This window comes from Centruroides vittatus, unplaced genomic scaffold (genome assembly GCF_030686945.1).
Source record: "Centruroides vittatus isolate TY-2023 unplaced genomic scaffold, ASM3068694v2 contig_883, whole genome shotgun sequence".
Taxonomy (NCBI): Eukaryota; Metazoa; Arthropoda; class Arachnida; order Scorpiones; family Buthidae; genus Centruroides; species Centruroides vittatus.
In genome coordinates, this window is record NW_027122575.1 from 781160 (window position 1) to 798268 (window position 17109).

At 33.6% G+C, this 17109-nt stretch overlaps 1 protein-coding gene across 1 annotated transcript in view; it reads left to right on the plus strand.

Moving 5' to 3' along the window:
• Window positions 1-552, plus strand: part of LOC136983544 (endoribonuclease Dicer-like) — a 73753-nt gene extending 73201 nt beyond the window's left edge. The window contains 1 exon segment of the mRNA XM_067280304.1: window positions 397-552. Within this exon segment, the coding sequence (XP_067136405.1) occupies window positions 397-442 (46 nt within the window). The 3' untranslated portion in view covers window positions 443-552.
• The last annotated feature ends 16557 nt before the right edge of the window (window positions 553-17109 follow it).

Here is a 17109-nt window from a genome sequence, read left to right on the forward strand (position 1 = left end):
AGTACTTGGTACATAACTACATATGAGCATTCTCTTTTACCATGACCACCAGCAAAAATGCACACTTTTTTCTGTTGAAGATCTTTGAGCTGCACATTGACACAGTTCTCTTCCTCCTTCAAGCACTCTTGTCCTAATTTTGGCCAATCAAACACTATGGAAATAACACTCATATATAATAAAGCAACTGCCAAGGTAGTGTGAGAAGCCAAGGACCCCTGTGCAATTGCACAAGTAATCATAATAGATATTAAATTTTCAGTTTGTTAATTTATATTTGGTTTCTTATGTTAAAATTAAAATGAAAGAAAGAAACTGCTTTATTTTAAAAATTATAATAAAATATTTATATGCTAATTAATTTTTAATTATGTTAACAATAAAATTTATTTTCAGTTTGTCTAAGAAAAAGAAAATTATGTTGGATGACCAAACCTCCTGAGGAAGCAGAAAATCAAAATAATTATATATTGTTATAAAATTATATGTATAATTACATTCCTGTAAGATAATTACTCTCTGCCTTCTTATAAATGCAAATATTTTACTTCCTTATTATATTATTATGTGTGCATTATAAATTGGAGTTGTTGTTAAGAATTTTTAAATAAACATTGTTTTAACATTTTTAAAATAAATTATAAATATATATAATGCTATATATATTACAAAATATTATAATTATAATATTATAAACGGTGGTACTAACCTACCGGTGGTACTAACGGTGGTACTAAATAAATTATTATAATGTTATAATAATGGGGTTGGGGTTCAACTGTAACTTTATGTATTCTAAAAGCTGATTCATACTTTGTGAGAATAGTGTCATTATTTCTTCTAAGTTGGTTTATTACATAATTCTTTGCACATTATATACCTGTTCTGTTTTCTCTGCTTCATAGTTCGTCACTCTTTGCATTGTTAATGAGGACACAGATAAAACAAAAATATTTATTTACACTTTTAAAAATTGCCTCTGGATTTGGATAATAAATTATCTGAACATAAATTAACATTTATTCAAATCTAAAACTTGAAGTTATTTTTGAAAAACATTTTTATGTGACTATTAACGGTCGGCATAAATTACTTCTTTTTTCTTTAAATAAATTTGAGAAGAAAGAATGAACATGTCCTTTAAGTACTTTAAAACATTTATGAATTTGATATGGTTTCGATACAGTGCATTTGATCTGTCATGTTTTACAATGAGAGTAGGTAAAGAGTACAGTAAAATCGTGTAAAAAGTTTCTTAATTCGCATAAATTTGAGCTTTTGTAATTCCGAGCACTATTTTGAATAAAATTCATTTGTTTCCGTGCAATTTTATCCTTATAAGCATAAAATTAAGCTGTAAAACTGAATTAGCTCTATGGGAAAACCCCCGTGAACTTTGACCTATCGATCCGGAAGTTTCGCCGGCACCTCACTGATAAATTTTAAACTTAAGCCTTTCTCGTTGAGCTTTCTAGACCCAGTAGTTTTTCTCTAAGAGCGTCTGCGGTGCTGGATGAAGAAAATTTTTTTTGTATCCTCTACAGCAGGGGTGGCCAACAAGTCGATCGCCAAGCCAATTTTGGTCGATCGCTCGCGATGTCTTGACTTAATGTATTATATTTGTAACCGAACACAACAGTATGCATGCAGTTATGACTCGACTCATAAGCAGTGCACCACGTACTGAAACACAGTGTATAAACATAGTATGTATTTCACACCTCCCCCTTCCCACTTACACTATGCCTATGACAACAAGTCGATCGCGACGCAGTTTTAAGTTAGAAAGTAAATCTTATGTATACAAAAGGTTGCCACCCCTGCTCTACAGCAGTCAGAACATATAAAATACTTCTTTCTCTAACATTGATTTCTATTGCATTTATCAATGTTTTCGCAGAACGATCACTCACGGCGAATAAAAAAAAAAAAAAAACATTCTTTTCTCTCTCAGCATATTCCTCCAAACACCCACTGCTGCTGAAGAACACGTCCGACATTGTATTTCCTACGTGAAAAAAGGTTTTCGTCTATCTCGATAACTTTGTTAGCACCACCGATTTTGACATTGGATCGAGAAATTAAAGAGTTTGCACATGCCTCACGCATGTAACTATTCCAGTCTACAGTTGTTCTAGGATTAATTCCTAACTGAAATTGACAAAAAATTTCAGATGTTAATTCCAAAACACTAAAAATATATAAAATGAACTGCAGTCAAAAAAGAAACACGTGAACCTTTCGAACCAATTGACTTCTCAAACCATTTTTTTCATGTCAAGGATGGATATTACATTTCCACTTAGGTACTTTGGAGGAACAAAAATGCAGCCTCATCTTATGATTTCTTGGACACAATCGCTCGCTATGTAAAATTCCCTTCTCTTGGAAAAATCGAATTGCGCGTTTTTCATCTTTTGGCACTTGCCAAATTGTAAAATCCATTTCAACTCAGAAAGGGAAAAAAACCCACTCAAAAAGAACAAGAACTGCAAAAATAACACGAAACTGTTTACCTTACGGTTACTTCCCTAATACCGAGAGATGTAATTTACATAACGATGTGAAATGACGTCACTGTAACGCAGAACTATGCAAAGTATTGATAGTTTGAAAGTAAGTAAAAAAATTACTTTAACTTTCAATATAATTATAATTTCGAATGTATAACAACATAACATAAACAACTAATAGTTGTATTTTAATGTTTTTAATTATACCAACACGAAAATATGCTAATCGATTTCGATATGAAACGTGCATTAATTAATACTAATTGTTCAAATTCATAATCGACTATTACAACTTTTATACATATTTAAAGAAAATGAAAGGTTTGAATTCTAAAATATTTAATATACAATTTAATAAAAATTAAAACGAATATTACGTTGTAAACAAATCAATTGACTGGTGTCCCGCTAATTAAGCAAAAGGTACCAAAATAATTAATAGAACTCAATTGGAATTTTTCCCATAGACTTACAATGGGAATCCGAAACTCAATGTACTGTCGTTATTAACTGTTTTTTAAAGAATTTTTGTGCAAGATAGAATACGTTCAATTTTTTCACAAAAATAAGAAAAAAAAATCGGCATTTTAAAAAATTTGGCAAGAGCTCTGCCGTATTTCCAATGTCGCATAGCACACGCTCGTTTAGTTACGTTTTTACAATGAAAAATTTTCCCATTGACTTAACATGGGAATGACCTTTAACCCCAAAATCTCCCGTTCTAGGTCGAACTTTAAAATGTTTTTCTCCGTAACGATACGCCATTTTATTACTTCTAGTGAAAAATTTCGTTCGAATCGGTCGAATTACTTCGCAAGACGTGTTTCGGCGATTTGTCAATTTCAGTAGCTACTAGGGTTTCTCATTTCCCGGTCTTTTGCTTGTCCCGGGATTCCGGGAAATCTCGGGATATAATTAATTATTTTCAAGATATAAAATAAATAATTATATCATTCAATTTTAAGATTTTTCATTTTTTAAAGTAATTTAATACGTCCTGCAACATCCAAAATAATAATAATGCTGTGTAAAATATGTATTAAAAATTATTTTTGAATTACGTAGAAATTTTCATAAATAGAAAACAAATTATTAAAGTTTGTTGGAAACTGCTTACAACAAAAATGCCTTTGAATTCAGTTGAAAATTTTAAAAAAATGAACTTAGATCAGACTTCAAAGTTAAAAGATAATTTTCGTTATTTAAATAAAACACAATACAAAATATTATTGTAAATTTTTATAATGAGATTTTAAAAAGCAAAGATGGTCAATACTCCGATCACTCAGTCTGGTTCTTATTTTAGTAATGAAAAGTCCTGCTACCGAGAATGCCCTTTTCAATTCAATTGATGTGGGTGGAATCGTCTTAACATCTGTCTTCTCTTAAATGCATTGATATGTTTTTTCACCCGTAGCCAGGAAGATTTCTAGTTCATTTTCGAGATTGTAGCACTTCTTTTGCTCTCTAGTATTCTTGATTTGTCTACCTCGGGTTGCTCTACAGCAGGGGTGGCCAACCCCGCACCCGCGGGGTTGGCCATCCCTGTGCCACCCCATAATAAATCGCCCATGACACGATTCCCGATAAATTAAAATAATTTTTTAATTTTATTTCCAATTTCATGATCCAGCTTTTAAGCAAAATTTTCTTGAAATTACTTATTACTATTTATTAATTGAAATTTTCAAGTAATTATTTATTGAGATATTAAATAACTCTATATGGATGAAAATTTGAATGATAGTTTAAGAGTAGCAGTATCAAATTACTCTCCTGATTTTGAAAAATTGTCACGAAATACAGTCACAACCTTCTCATTAATTTTTCATGTATTATGTAATAAATGTCGTTCAATAAAATTATTACACATTTTTATTATTATTTTAACCTACAAAATAAAATCAAAAAGAATCAAAATTAAAAATGACAAAAATTAAATGAAAAAAAATTTAAGAAAGTATAATTAAGAATTATAAAAAATTAAAAATAACTTTAACAATAAACATACTGTATATGATGTTTTGGGTTCTAGACAAAATAAACACAGAATTTAACAGGTAAAACAAATTTATTTGGAGCTCTAGTACAGAGTGTATCAGCAGTACCATGCACGTGGTCAGAATGGCTGACCAGGAGACATAGGGAAAAATCTACGGGCACGGTAATGTTGCCAGGTTGGCCACAATGTCATTACATATTGTTGCGCCCGCGACGTTCATGAAAATTTTTAATTGCGCCCTTGCTTCCAAAAAGGTTGGCCACCGCTGCTCTACAGTAATAGTGGCATCGAGCTTACAGCCCGATAATACGGCAGTTCGTTTGGCTTTAATAATTATGTGAGGACCCGAACGGGGGTCGACTGGGAGGTCCGAATGGAGGTGTTAACAAGATCTTAAAAATCTCCCTTTACAACGCAAAGGGACGAAATTAAAGATCTAAATTACACAATGGAAGTTTTTTTTTTTTTTTTTTTGAAATATTTAAAACAATGGAAAGGAATAAAGTCGAAGAACACGCGACGAGAGAGGAATCATATTCAGTCGCGACGTTGACCTCTCCCGTGCCCTCCATCGGGTTTTGAATTGGCACCAGGTGACAATGCGAGACCAATGGAAAGGCGACTTGGGGGAAAAACATTATAAAACCATCGTTTTCAAGGACATTTTTGGTTCTTGGATGCGTGAATTTCCTCTCTTGGTCGTGTGTGCTCCCCAAACATTGGAAAAAAGAACCCCTTTCGGACCCGGTGGAAGCATCGTTAATTGCTGTCTCCTGGCCATCTCCAGATCGTCGGTTCGACCGGAGAGAAGCAGCCGAAGGACGCCCCGGGGCCTACGGATATTTCGCCGTCCACGTCGAACTACAAGTCACGTAGACACGAACTTTTGTCGAACTCTTTTTTTGGACAATTATTCTCGTGCTTTGTGTGGTTCTACCTCATCAAACAAGAGCAAATTGTAAGAAAATTTCTGTTTATTAAACGGTTTTTGATGGTAACCTGTCTTTGTGAGGTTAGCCGATTGGAGTGAAAGAATGTTACGGCGGTCGAGCGGTCAAACGGTCTTGTGGGAGTGGACAGACTCACTATCAGGTTATGAAGAAAAATTTCATACTTGATACTTCGTACTCGTTTGTATCCTTGCCCAATTTGCACAACCTGGTGTAATGCAATTATTGAAGCTACTGGGCATGGTTAAAAATTAAGACAGCATCGGCGCAATTATTCGAGATATTACAGGTTCCGACAAGTAAAGAATTTTTAGGGTCCTGCAACAAGTAGGCTACATATTGATTGTTGACAATCAGTGGCATGCCATAATAAGCAAAAATTTAAAAATTTAATAAGCAGGCTTAAAATTAATAAATTATAAAAGTATTCTGACACTTTATGGGTTAATTATACTTTCTATTTGAAAAATTTCCTCAACTTTAACACAAAATAAGAAAAAAGTGAATTTTTAAGAAATTTGCGGAATTTCCCGGGATGAGAAGAATTTTCCGGGATATTTCCCGGGTTAAAAAACAGCCGGGACCCTAGTGGCTATCAAGGAAGTTTGCTTTCTTCGCTTCAATTAAAATATTTTTGTTTGGGTTTTTTTTTCAACTCTTTCCGCCCTGTGGGCACTAAGAGGGCCTTTTTTAGTAGGCCCATTATGGGTTCGGCCAGGCCCACAATGGGGCGACCGGGTGGTGAGGGACGGGGCCCGACATATCCGAACGGATCACCCCCGAAAAATTCCTGGGATTTTTCGACCCGTTCGGATTCGATCCCGGGTCCCCCAGAACGGTAGGCTGCCACCTTGACTGCTCGGCCATCCGGCCGTCTTTTTGTTTGGGTTTGTACCAAGATTAAAAAATCTACTAAAATGGCAAAATAATGCTACAATTATCAATTATGGTACGCTAAAATTTATTATTGAAATATGTTTGCAAGTCGTGGTACAATTTGAGAATTATGTTACGGTTGGGAACATAATTGTCAAATTGCAGATCATAAAACGTAAAAGAAATTTTTTTAATCCAGTAAAAGCGTATTTCAAAAAAGACTAGAAAAAACTACACAGAAAAAGAATAAATTAAATATTTAAACTATAAACCAAATCGAAAAAAAAAAATAAACTGAATTGAAAAGTGAAAGGCCAAATCTGGTTTTAAAAAGGCTAAAATGGTAACACTTAAAATTAAAATGCCATCAGACTGTGGCGCTAGTTTCTACATTAACTTTTATCAGAGTTGATAGATACGGTCGACAGCCGGATGGCCAAGCGGTCAAGATGGCAGCCTACCGCTCTGGGGTTCGAATCCAGACGGGTTGATAAATCCCCAGGAATTTTTCGGGGATGGTCCGTTCGGATATGTCGGGCCCTGTCCCTCACCACCCGGTCGCCCTATTGCGGGCCTCGTCGTACCCATAATGAACTTGCTAAAATAGACCTTCTTAGTGCCCATAGGGCGGAGAGTTAAAAAATATATATATAGGTATACTGGTCCTTGAGTTCCCAATAGATCTAGTGCTACGAAAGCGGCGTAATAAATATTTCTGCCACGTCGAGCGGTGCAAGTTTGGCTTGAGTATAGGGAGAGTCAGCCGTAAACATTCGAAATTCTTTTAATATATGAAATTTTCTCGTTTTTAACTCAGATATTTCTTTTGTCTTTTTTAAAGGACTGCTTGTAAATACTATTTTAATTCGATTTTGAACATTATTTATTCGTAAATGTCGTTAGTATTTATATTTCTATTAACTGTCACTTTCACGATTTTAGACTTTAAATTAATTAGGCTTTGTTTTCTTTTTTAAAATATTTTTGGAGGCTTTTGTTAACTCCTAACGAAACGTCATAAGAAATGTATTTCTCATGTCAAAAATACAAAACTATTTCATCACAAATACTACTATTCACTATACTGAATCAAATAAAATTGAATAGCACATTTATGTGGTGTTAAAGTTAATAAATTATTTTAAAATAGTTGGGCTTTATCTGGATTAAATTTCTATAGTTATTTAAATGTATCATAGGATAAGCTATGGTTTTCCTAATTACATTGCCATACGTATATATGTAATAAAAAAAAAAAAAAAAAAACAGAAAAATGCAAATTTATTTACTTATTTTACCATTATTTATGTATTGAACAGGCAAGTTATACTCAGAACATTATATACGAAATGTTTATTCACAATATGTAGCAATATAACAGTTTTAAACAGACCTTTATTTAAAGCTTGGATAAATTAAATCGAAAATATGATTATCCACATCCTCAACTGTAATTTCAAATTATCATATTAAAATTTCCTATAAACCAAATACAGTATAGTTTTTCTTTCTTTATACACGATATAAAATTAAAAAATGCAATTGCGAATAATTATTATTATTAATTTTTTGGCAGAACAGTAGAAAAAGTTACAAAAATGCTTGAAAACGGTAAAACAGCCTACAAACTAAATAGATAAATCAACTTCTCGCCGTAGTACTACTCTAACACCAGCTATCGGCAACCTGACATATTAACTCTAGAGCATAGCTGAAAGACCAGTATATCTAGGGACTCTGCTCTGATACGGATAGCTGCCGCCATGTCTTTTCCAAACTGCTTATTTAGCTGCAGCCGCATACTATACTTAGTTGGGGGAAACGGAAATAATCTAGCACTTATTCAGATGGAAATTCGGGCATTCGAAAATAAATGCCGTTTTCGATTTTTAGAATTTATTTTTTTCCATTATTATTTGTTTATTTACTATACTACTTAATAATTTTTGGATATTTGGAATTTTGGAATTTTTGGAATTATTTTTATCATGTTTTTCTAAAAAACAAAGCCATGGTTACGGAACCTTTGCATCGTTTTCATCGGAACATGGAAGTGAGAGCCCAAACACAAAAAGGCGTTTAAGGCCGTCAAATCATTGTTGACATCGGACGCCGTACTAACGCACTACGACTTGCAAAAACCGTTAGTGATAACGTGTGATGCATCACCTGAGCAGCAATGGAACGAGAGAGACATCTTCCTTATAAACGTCATGGAGTGAATTATTCATCTCTGTCAACTAGAAAAATAGCTCTAGCGATTGATAAAGACCCAGTCTTATCTAGGGTAAAGACTTGGGTTGTGAATGGCTGGCCCAAGCAGAAAACTTCAGGCCTTTTTCAACCATTTGAAAACAGAAGTGTAGAACTGTCGATCCATAAACGATGTTTGCTATTGGAAAGTCGTAACATAATTCCTCCCCATCAACGGAAAATATTCTCTACATGTTGCACGTCACAAACCCAGATATTGTTAAGATGAAGGCACTGGCCAGCCTGGATAACGACATAGAAAAATTAGTTAGGTCATGTGCGAGCTGTCAAGCAGTCCAACCAGTGGCGTAGCGTGGGTGTCAGCCGCCCGAGGCGGAGGAAAATCTCGCCCCCCCCTTAAATAAAATACGGGGAATCCCTACAAGTCAGTACAGACAGACGATGTTGTCAGTCACTACAATGAGCAAGATGTCATTATTATACATTCATTTAAAGAAAGGGGATTCCCCAGTTTCGTCGCAGAATAAGTAATGAAAAATTCCGTGCTCATTTCAATCGGTCCGAATCGTAGGTGCGACAAAAAATATGAAATGAAATGGTTAAAATTTTTACAAGACATTATTATTATTTATTGTAAAAAAATGCCGCCCCTGCCGCCCCCACTACGCTACGCCACTGAGTCCAACATAATCCTCCCAAAACAACATCCATTTAGAAACCGGAGGAAGCTCCGTGATTTTGCCAGCCTCTTTCAGGGCAAAATATTTTTCATAGTGATGGATGCCAGGTCCAAGTGGTTGGAAGTGGATAAAGTGCACTCGACATCTGCAAGTGGAGTGATTAAGGTGTTGCAGAAACTTCGCTACGCACGGAATACCAACAGTGATCGTATCAGACAACGGCACTGCCTTTACGTCTTGTGAGTTTCGCAAATTCCTTAATAACAATGGTATTCAACATATCACCACGGCACCCTTCCATCCATCTTTTATTTTTTATTATGGGGCCATTATGGGTATGGGTATGGGGCCAAGGGGCCATTATGGGTTCGGCCAGGCCCACAATGGGGCGACCGGGTGGTGAGGGACAGGGCCCGACATATCTGAACGGACTACCCCCCGAAAAATTCCTGGGATTTCTCGACCCGTCTGGATTCGATCCCGGGTCCCCCAGAGCGGTAAGCTGCTACCTTGACAGCTCAGCCATCCGGCCTTTCCATCCATCATCTAACGGACAAGAGGAAAGGATGGTCAATTTACAAAACAGACTCTGAAGAAAATGAAAGGAGCTGACATCGGATTGAAGTTAACGAGAATGATAATACGACAGCATGTGATCCCGTCGTTGGCAACGGGAGTGAGTGCGGCTGAATTGCTGATGGGGCGGAAGTTCCGGACTTGTATAGACAATTGCTATCCCTCAATTTTGAAAGAAGACAACAATGAGAAACTAGATATTAAATCTCCAAACCGAGTTCTCCGAATGGGCGATCCAGTTTATGTTCGTAACTTCAATTCTGCCAAGCACTGACATCACTGGTGTGAGAGGAAACGTCACTTATTCGGCCCGCACATGGTCAAATAATTAAGCGGCATAATACCAAATTCGACTACGTTCACCAGATAAGGAGACGACAGCCGAACTGACAAACGAAGTGTCTCCTCCCAACGACAAGTCGGACGTGGAAAAGCCAGTTCCAGACGAAGCGGAACAGTTTGGATGCACCTACCAGCAATCCCAGAGAGGACGCATAAGACAACCTCCAGAAATATTGGAAAGATTATGTATTTTTCTAGAAGGGAAGAGTTGTCATGTGGTGTCTCACCACGACTTGTAAAGCGTCAAGCGCAGCGCCCGAGGGCTTGGCTGCCCGATAAATAAGCTAATAAACCGCGGGCACCCGCCCTCTTTTGGCCTTGTTCTGTACATACGAATATACAGGGTGGGCCAGCGAAAACGAAACGGCAGAGTGTTCGTGTTCGTCCAAGCAAATCGCTCGGACAGGTCGATTTTACTCTCGAGGGGACATCTTTTGCAATAAAGTTTTTGCGATTCTGAATATTAACTAAACAAACATTTTTTCGAAATAAATGTTTGTTTAGTTAATACAAAATAAATGAGTTTTTAAAATTTATTGTTGTCTGTTGTATTCAGAATCGCAAAAACTTTATTTAAAAAGATGTTCCCTCGAGAGTAAAATCGACCTGTCCGAGCGATTTGCTTGTACGAACACGAACACTCTGCCGTTTCGTTTTCGCTGGTCCACCCTGTATAGTATTTCCTTATTCTTTAGATAACTTTCAGAGTCATTTTATAAAATTTAATCCTTAATGTTTCCATATAATATTTTTATCAACAGTCACTTCTACTCTTTTATTTTCGCAGCATAATATCGTATTATACACACAAGCGTCCATTTTGCTTTACGCGTGTAGCGAACGTAAAAGCTGCTTTATCTTCGCTGCAGCGACCTCTTGCAGCAAACGTTTACAAACGGTTCGCTACATTTCAGCGCTGCATTTAGAAACGGGTTTCAGAGTGTTCGCTGTAAAGCGCTTCTCGAGCGCTGCATAAAGAAACGCGGCCGAAATTGACAAAAGAAAGAGTTAGTTTACTTCGTGAAGAAAATGGCGTCGGGCGTTATCGATGTTTCTAAATCTACTCGAGTGTTTAAATTGTGGATTAAAAGGTGAAATGATAGAAATAACTAACCTGTCTACCTGAAGCAATCTAAGAAAAATATTTCGGATAAAATTGCATTAGCAACATTCATATTTTGGAAACAGCCATTTCGTTATAAACGAATCGGTCGAAATGTCTAACGAAAATAAGAATAACGATGACGTCATTCTCGTTTAACTCGTTCGACTTCACGAACTCACCCTGCCTAAGGGGATGCCTTCCGAGAAGTCTTTTTAAGGGAAACTGGCCCCCTATTCAGACGTTAGACGTGGAGAAAACCCGAAAAACTCCACGTGGTCAGCCCGTCTTGGCGAAGCGAGAACGCACGACCGAACTCCCTGTGTTCAGGGAACGGAACCGCTTGGCCACTGATGGGCCCTTTCGAAAAAACTTTCATAAAAAATCCTGGTTAATGTTACCTGTGGTTCCAAAATGGCGGCTCGTCTCTGATTCCAACAAATAGAAGAAAGGAAAACAGTGGAGACGCACTTTCTAACCTAACCTAACCTATTCTAATGAATTACCATTATTATTACCAACAAAATTATTAGAATAGGTTAGAACGTGCATCCCCACTGTTTCCTTTCTTCTATTTGTTGGAATCAGAGGCGAGCCGCCATTTTGGAACCATACGTAACATTAACCAAAATCCTCTATCGCTGCGATTTGTGCAGCCGAAAGCAACACACCTAATCATACTGTAAGGATTATTAAAGTGTAAAATAAGTTAAACTAAACAATAACTCCTTACTTAACTAAGAAATATCAGTATACTGTATAATAATTCGCTTAAAACTCGAAAACTTAAGATTAATACAAATAAACAGTATATCGTCATTAGTCGAAATATAGTCTATATATTCTTAATATCACCAACTTTTGATTAATTTTAATATGTTTGCAGACAACGAACGTAGAGACAATAAAATTTATCCACAAAACTTTCGTTCCGATCTCGCTAACACGTTGTTTGGAAGAATAATGGCGGCTTAAGGTCACGTGATCACAAACTACCAATAGAAAAGCGTTCTTTACATGGCCTCTCTCTCTCTCTCTCTCATTATAGACTCTCTCGCTGGAAGCAACTGGAAATTGTCTGAGAGCGCTGATATCTTGCGCCTCTTACGAATTAGTGGAAGTATATCCTGACTTCCTATTTTTTTGATCACCATCAAAATTCCTTTGAATTTAGTTTGGATGATATGAACGTCTTACAGTATTATATATTAGTCCGTAGAAGTTTATTCCTCGCCAGACGAATAGGCACTCAATTAGGAATGTCCCTTGGTGTCCCCATGTGCTCTGCAAAACCTGTATGCCTCCTTATGACAGCCCTGACTAGAAATAACCTAACTTCTTAAACTAATACTGTACAATGTATTACTTTAATAATATTATACTTTTAGTTTACACTGTTTAAATATTAACGTACAGTACAGTACATATTTTCAGAAATAAAATATATGTGATTTTATAAAATAAGACATTATACATGAAAATAACATTTCTATGCCTACAGTCAACAGAAACAAATAACAACATTAAAGTTAACAGAAACTAATACAATATTAGATAATTGTAATGTTAATGCCATTAGAGAAAATTTATTCTGCAAAATGATTAAGCTATATCTACATAGTTTATTTGAATTAGATCTTTCCAAAAGTTTGGATATTAAATATAAAATTTTTTGTTAATTTATATTGTAATTACATTAAAATAATATCAATTATTGATATTTCATCTAATTACATATTTGAGATTCCCTTATTTGACTGTATGTTTATTGTTGTTGATTAATGTTTATTTCCCAAACTGGGTTCCATGGAACCTTGAGGTTCTCTGAAGAAATATTAGGGAATTCCATAAAAGGAAAATCTACAGTAGTAAAAAAAATTTATTGACAGACCTAAATTTTGTATGTATGTTGGTTGGTTTGTAGGTATGTTTGTGGCAATATGTATGACATTCAAATTAATATTTCTGTCACTGTTAGAGTACAATTTATCTCTGCTTCACTCCAAGAGCTTTTTGTTGTTTGTATTATTCCTGAAGATTCATTGCCAAATGTCACATGGAAAATTCTAGGCCTCACCTTGCAAAATTTCAATTTTTTCCAGTTTTCTACATAAGCAGATGACAAGACCTCCTGACAGTGTAGGCCTTTATGTAAATACAACAGCATTGATCTAGGCCAATCAGTGAATTAGCATAGCCTCTTAAAAGAATAAGACATGTCATGTAATGAAATTATTTGTCAACATTGATAGACATTAATTTATTTATTCTAAATTCATAGTTTTGTGTTACAGTATTTTGATTCTGTTGATGATTTATGTTTTAAGTTTTTTGTGTGCTTATTTTTGTGAATGTTTTGCCATGGTGAAATGGTTAAAAATGGTAGTTTGAAGAAGATATGCCTGATCTTAGTGAAAAACTGAGGAGATTCCAGACAACAGTAGCATTCCTACAACTTCAAAATGCAAATGTAAAGTAACCACTGCAAATGGGAGTAGCCACTGCATCATCTCACTGATAGCGGGAAAAAAAAACCATTAAATCTTCAAAATATCCTCAGTGAAGCTGTAAAAGTAATGAATTTCATGAAATCCAAGACTATGAATTATCGACGTTTTGCTGCTCTGTTATGAAGAAAGTGGAAGCCATTCAAGTCTCTATTGTTTCACATAGAAGTAAGATGATTGTCTTGGAGCAAAGTTCTGATCCAGCTTTTCACCTTAAAGAATGAAGTAACATCGTTTTTTTTGGAATTTTCATTCAGATTATTATTATAAAATGTGTGATCCAAGTGGTTGCAATGTTTGTCTTATCTCACTGATTGCTTTAAATTTTGTCAAAAGCTGAAAGTATTGTTACAAATATAGCCTAATCTGAAGAAAGAGATTCAGTTTATCAAGACTTGAAAAGCTAACTTGTAAGTTAAAAATCTACTTTTGGGAATCTTTCATGAAAAACAAAACAAATTATTAAGTGTTTCACTACACTTTATAGTTGTGTTTGAATCAGAAACTCCTCTTTCATCAGAAAATGCTTCAGGAATAATAGAACACTTCAAAAACCTACAAGTATCAACAGGACTGACTCTATATTTTTTGCCAGCTCAAGCAAACAAAATTGCTACCTAAAAATTGGCTCAGAAAAATACAATTTACTCATGTATTTTAAATATAAAAAGCAAGTTTTAAAAGTTAAAGAAAGTACAATTAAAATGAAAAAACTCTTAACTTTTTATAGAGTTATTTTTGTAAAATACTACCCTCAAAAATATTCTGCTCCAATCAGATATTTACTTTGTTGGTGCCTAGAGCCAGTCCCAAGTATCAATAGAAGAAATCCACTTGTGAAGGAAGAAACAAACTGGCTCTGAAATCTATTCTCAGCCTCAACAGACCTACCACCCAGAGAAATTGAACATATTGACATAATAGTTGATAGGAACTTAAAAGACACATTCAAACCACTGACTTTCTTTGAATTTGGGTTCAGTTTAAAAATGAATACCCAAAAATTGCAAGGTACTCTGTAAAATAACTACTATTTTGTAAATAACATACCATTTTGAAGTAGCATTTTCAAAATACACCAAGAAATAGACCCTGTCCTAAAGTAGACATGAGGCTTCACTTATCCAACATTGAATCTGACTTCAAAAAATTTTTCTCTCAAAGACAAGCACATCAATATCATTAGTGCAGAGTTTAATGGAATAGAAAAATACAAGGATAGTTTTAATTATAGTGTTTTTAAGTATTATTTTAGAAAAATTACTATTCAGTAATTTTTAAAAATAATATGTATGTAGCATTTTGATTTTTGCAAATTTAATAAGATCTTCAGTTTTTAATTCATCAGAATGTTGATTAAAATGTACAGAAAAGTAATAATATATTTTAAACTTGCAATTTGATTTTTCTGTGTAATGTATAACAAAATAAATAAATAAATACATTGCTAAGATTGAGGTTACCTTATGGTAAAAAGATTACCATTTAATTAGAAACATCTCTTCATTTTTATTCAAATTTATAATTTTAAGTACAAAAATAATTCTATTCTATTTATTGTGTTATATTAACTGATGATCAAAATGATGGTCAAAAACATTTCTAATTACCATAAATATTTTTGATAACCTCAATTTTATCAGTGTATTTGTTTGTTTCATTATTATAATGGTCCCATATGATGTATGTAAAAAGAGAATAATTACTGGTATTTCATTCTATTTTTGACTTAATTTTTATCTAGTAATGAAATACAGGTAATCCCTGAGTTACGAACAAGTTCCATTCCTAAATCTAAGTTGAATTTGTAAGTTGGAATATGTATATATTCTTGGTATTTACCATCAACTAGTCAAATGTTTGTCAGTATATAGTATATATTTTAAATTTTTATGCATATAAAATACAAATAACTTCCAAATGCACTAAAACATCTTAAACATAATAATATATACATTCTAATAATAAAGTTATAATAAAATTAGGCTTTATAGCAGCTGATATGTAAGTACAATTTATCCTCAGGTTAGACATTCATAACTTGCCTGAATATATTTTTTAAGTTAAAATAACAAAAACTTTTAGCTCAATTTTGGTAGAGATGGCTAGATGAGTACCTCGACAGGTTTGGTAAATTTTTTAGGGTTCAATGCGTTAAAATAAATTTAGAAATCACTGTACATAATAAGTATACATCAAATAGAGTAAATAGTTATTTTAAATGAAAGAAAAATTAAATATAGCAAAGCATTGATTTCGGAAATTTCTTAATAGTCCATATTAAGAAATTTCCGAAATCAATGCTTTGCTACTATTTTGATGATAAAAAATAAAGAGAAATAATTACTGTTAGACATATATTATTCAACTAGCTGTTTGCCATATACAGATAATAGAAAACTTTCTGTATTTAGTAAAGGAAGAAACTTAAATGAGAAAATATTGTTCTATATTGTATATTCTTGAATATAAGAATCATTTTGCTTCAACTCATACTTTTAGATTAAGCTTATATTCTTTGTGTCGATTATATAGGAAATTATCAATAAAAATACTTTTGCATTATTTTATAGCTTATCTAGCTTATTGTGTTATCTCTGGAAAACTTAGAGACAATTCAACAATTTTAAAACTTTATTCTAAATTTTAATGTGCATTTTGAATGTCATTAAATTATAAACATTTAAAGTAAATTTAAACTTCAATTTTAGTTTATTGATAAATTTAACTGTATGTGTACTTACTTGTTCTTTTAAATTTGTCTTCATCAATTTGAATTGTCACCAATCAATATACTATTCATTCCTTTCTAAGTGATATAATTTATATCCTGGGATATAAATTATACCATATATCTATACATATTTTTAGATATATATATCCAAATCTTAAATCTAAATTTGAGATTCAAACAGACTAACTATGATAATATGATATGATGCTATTATTATATTAGTAATAATAATGTTTAAATTAAATTGAAAAATGGTTATTAACAACAATCCTTAAAAGTAAAAGGGAAGAAAATCAAACAAATGTTAATCACATGATTAATATTTGTTTGATTTTGTTTGATAACATAGGTAACCTTTGCTTTATTTCAGTAGAACATTAACAATGACAAATGTTTTCAAACAGCTTGACTGCTCTGCTTCAGGTCAGTTACAAATGTGTTCCATTACAATGTGTTCCCTACAAGTATTTTAATTTAGAGTTTGTTTATAAATAGAAATTACAATTCTATTATTATTGTATATATATTTTTAGTGGCTAAAAGAGTTATACTTTGAAATTATTTCTAAATAAATACAATAGTTTTATTTTTAATGGACTAACAAAAATCATCT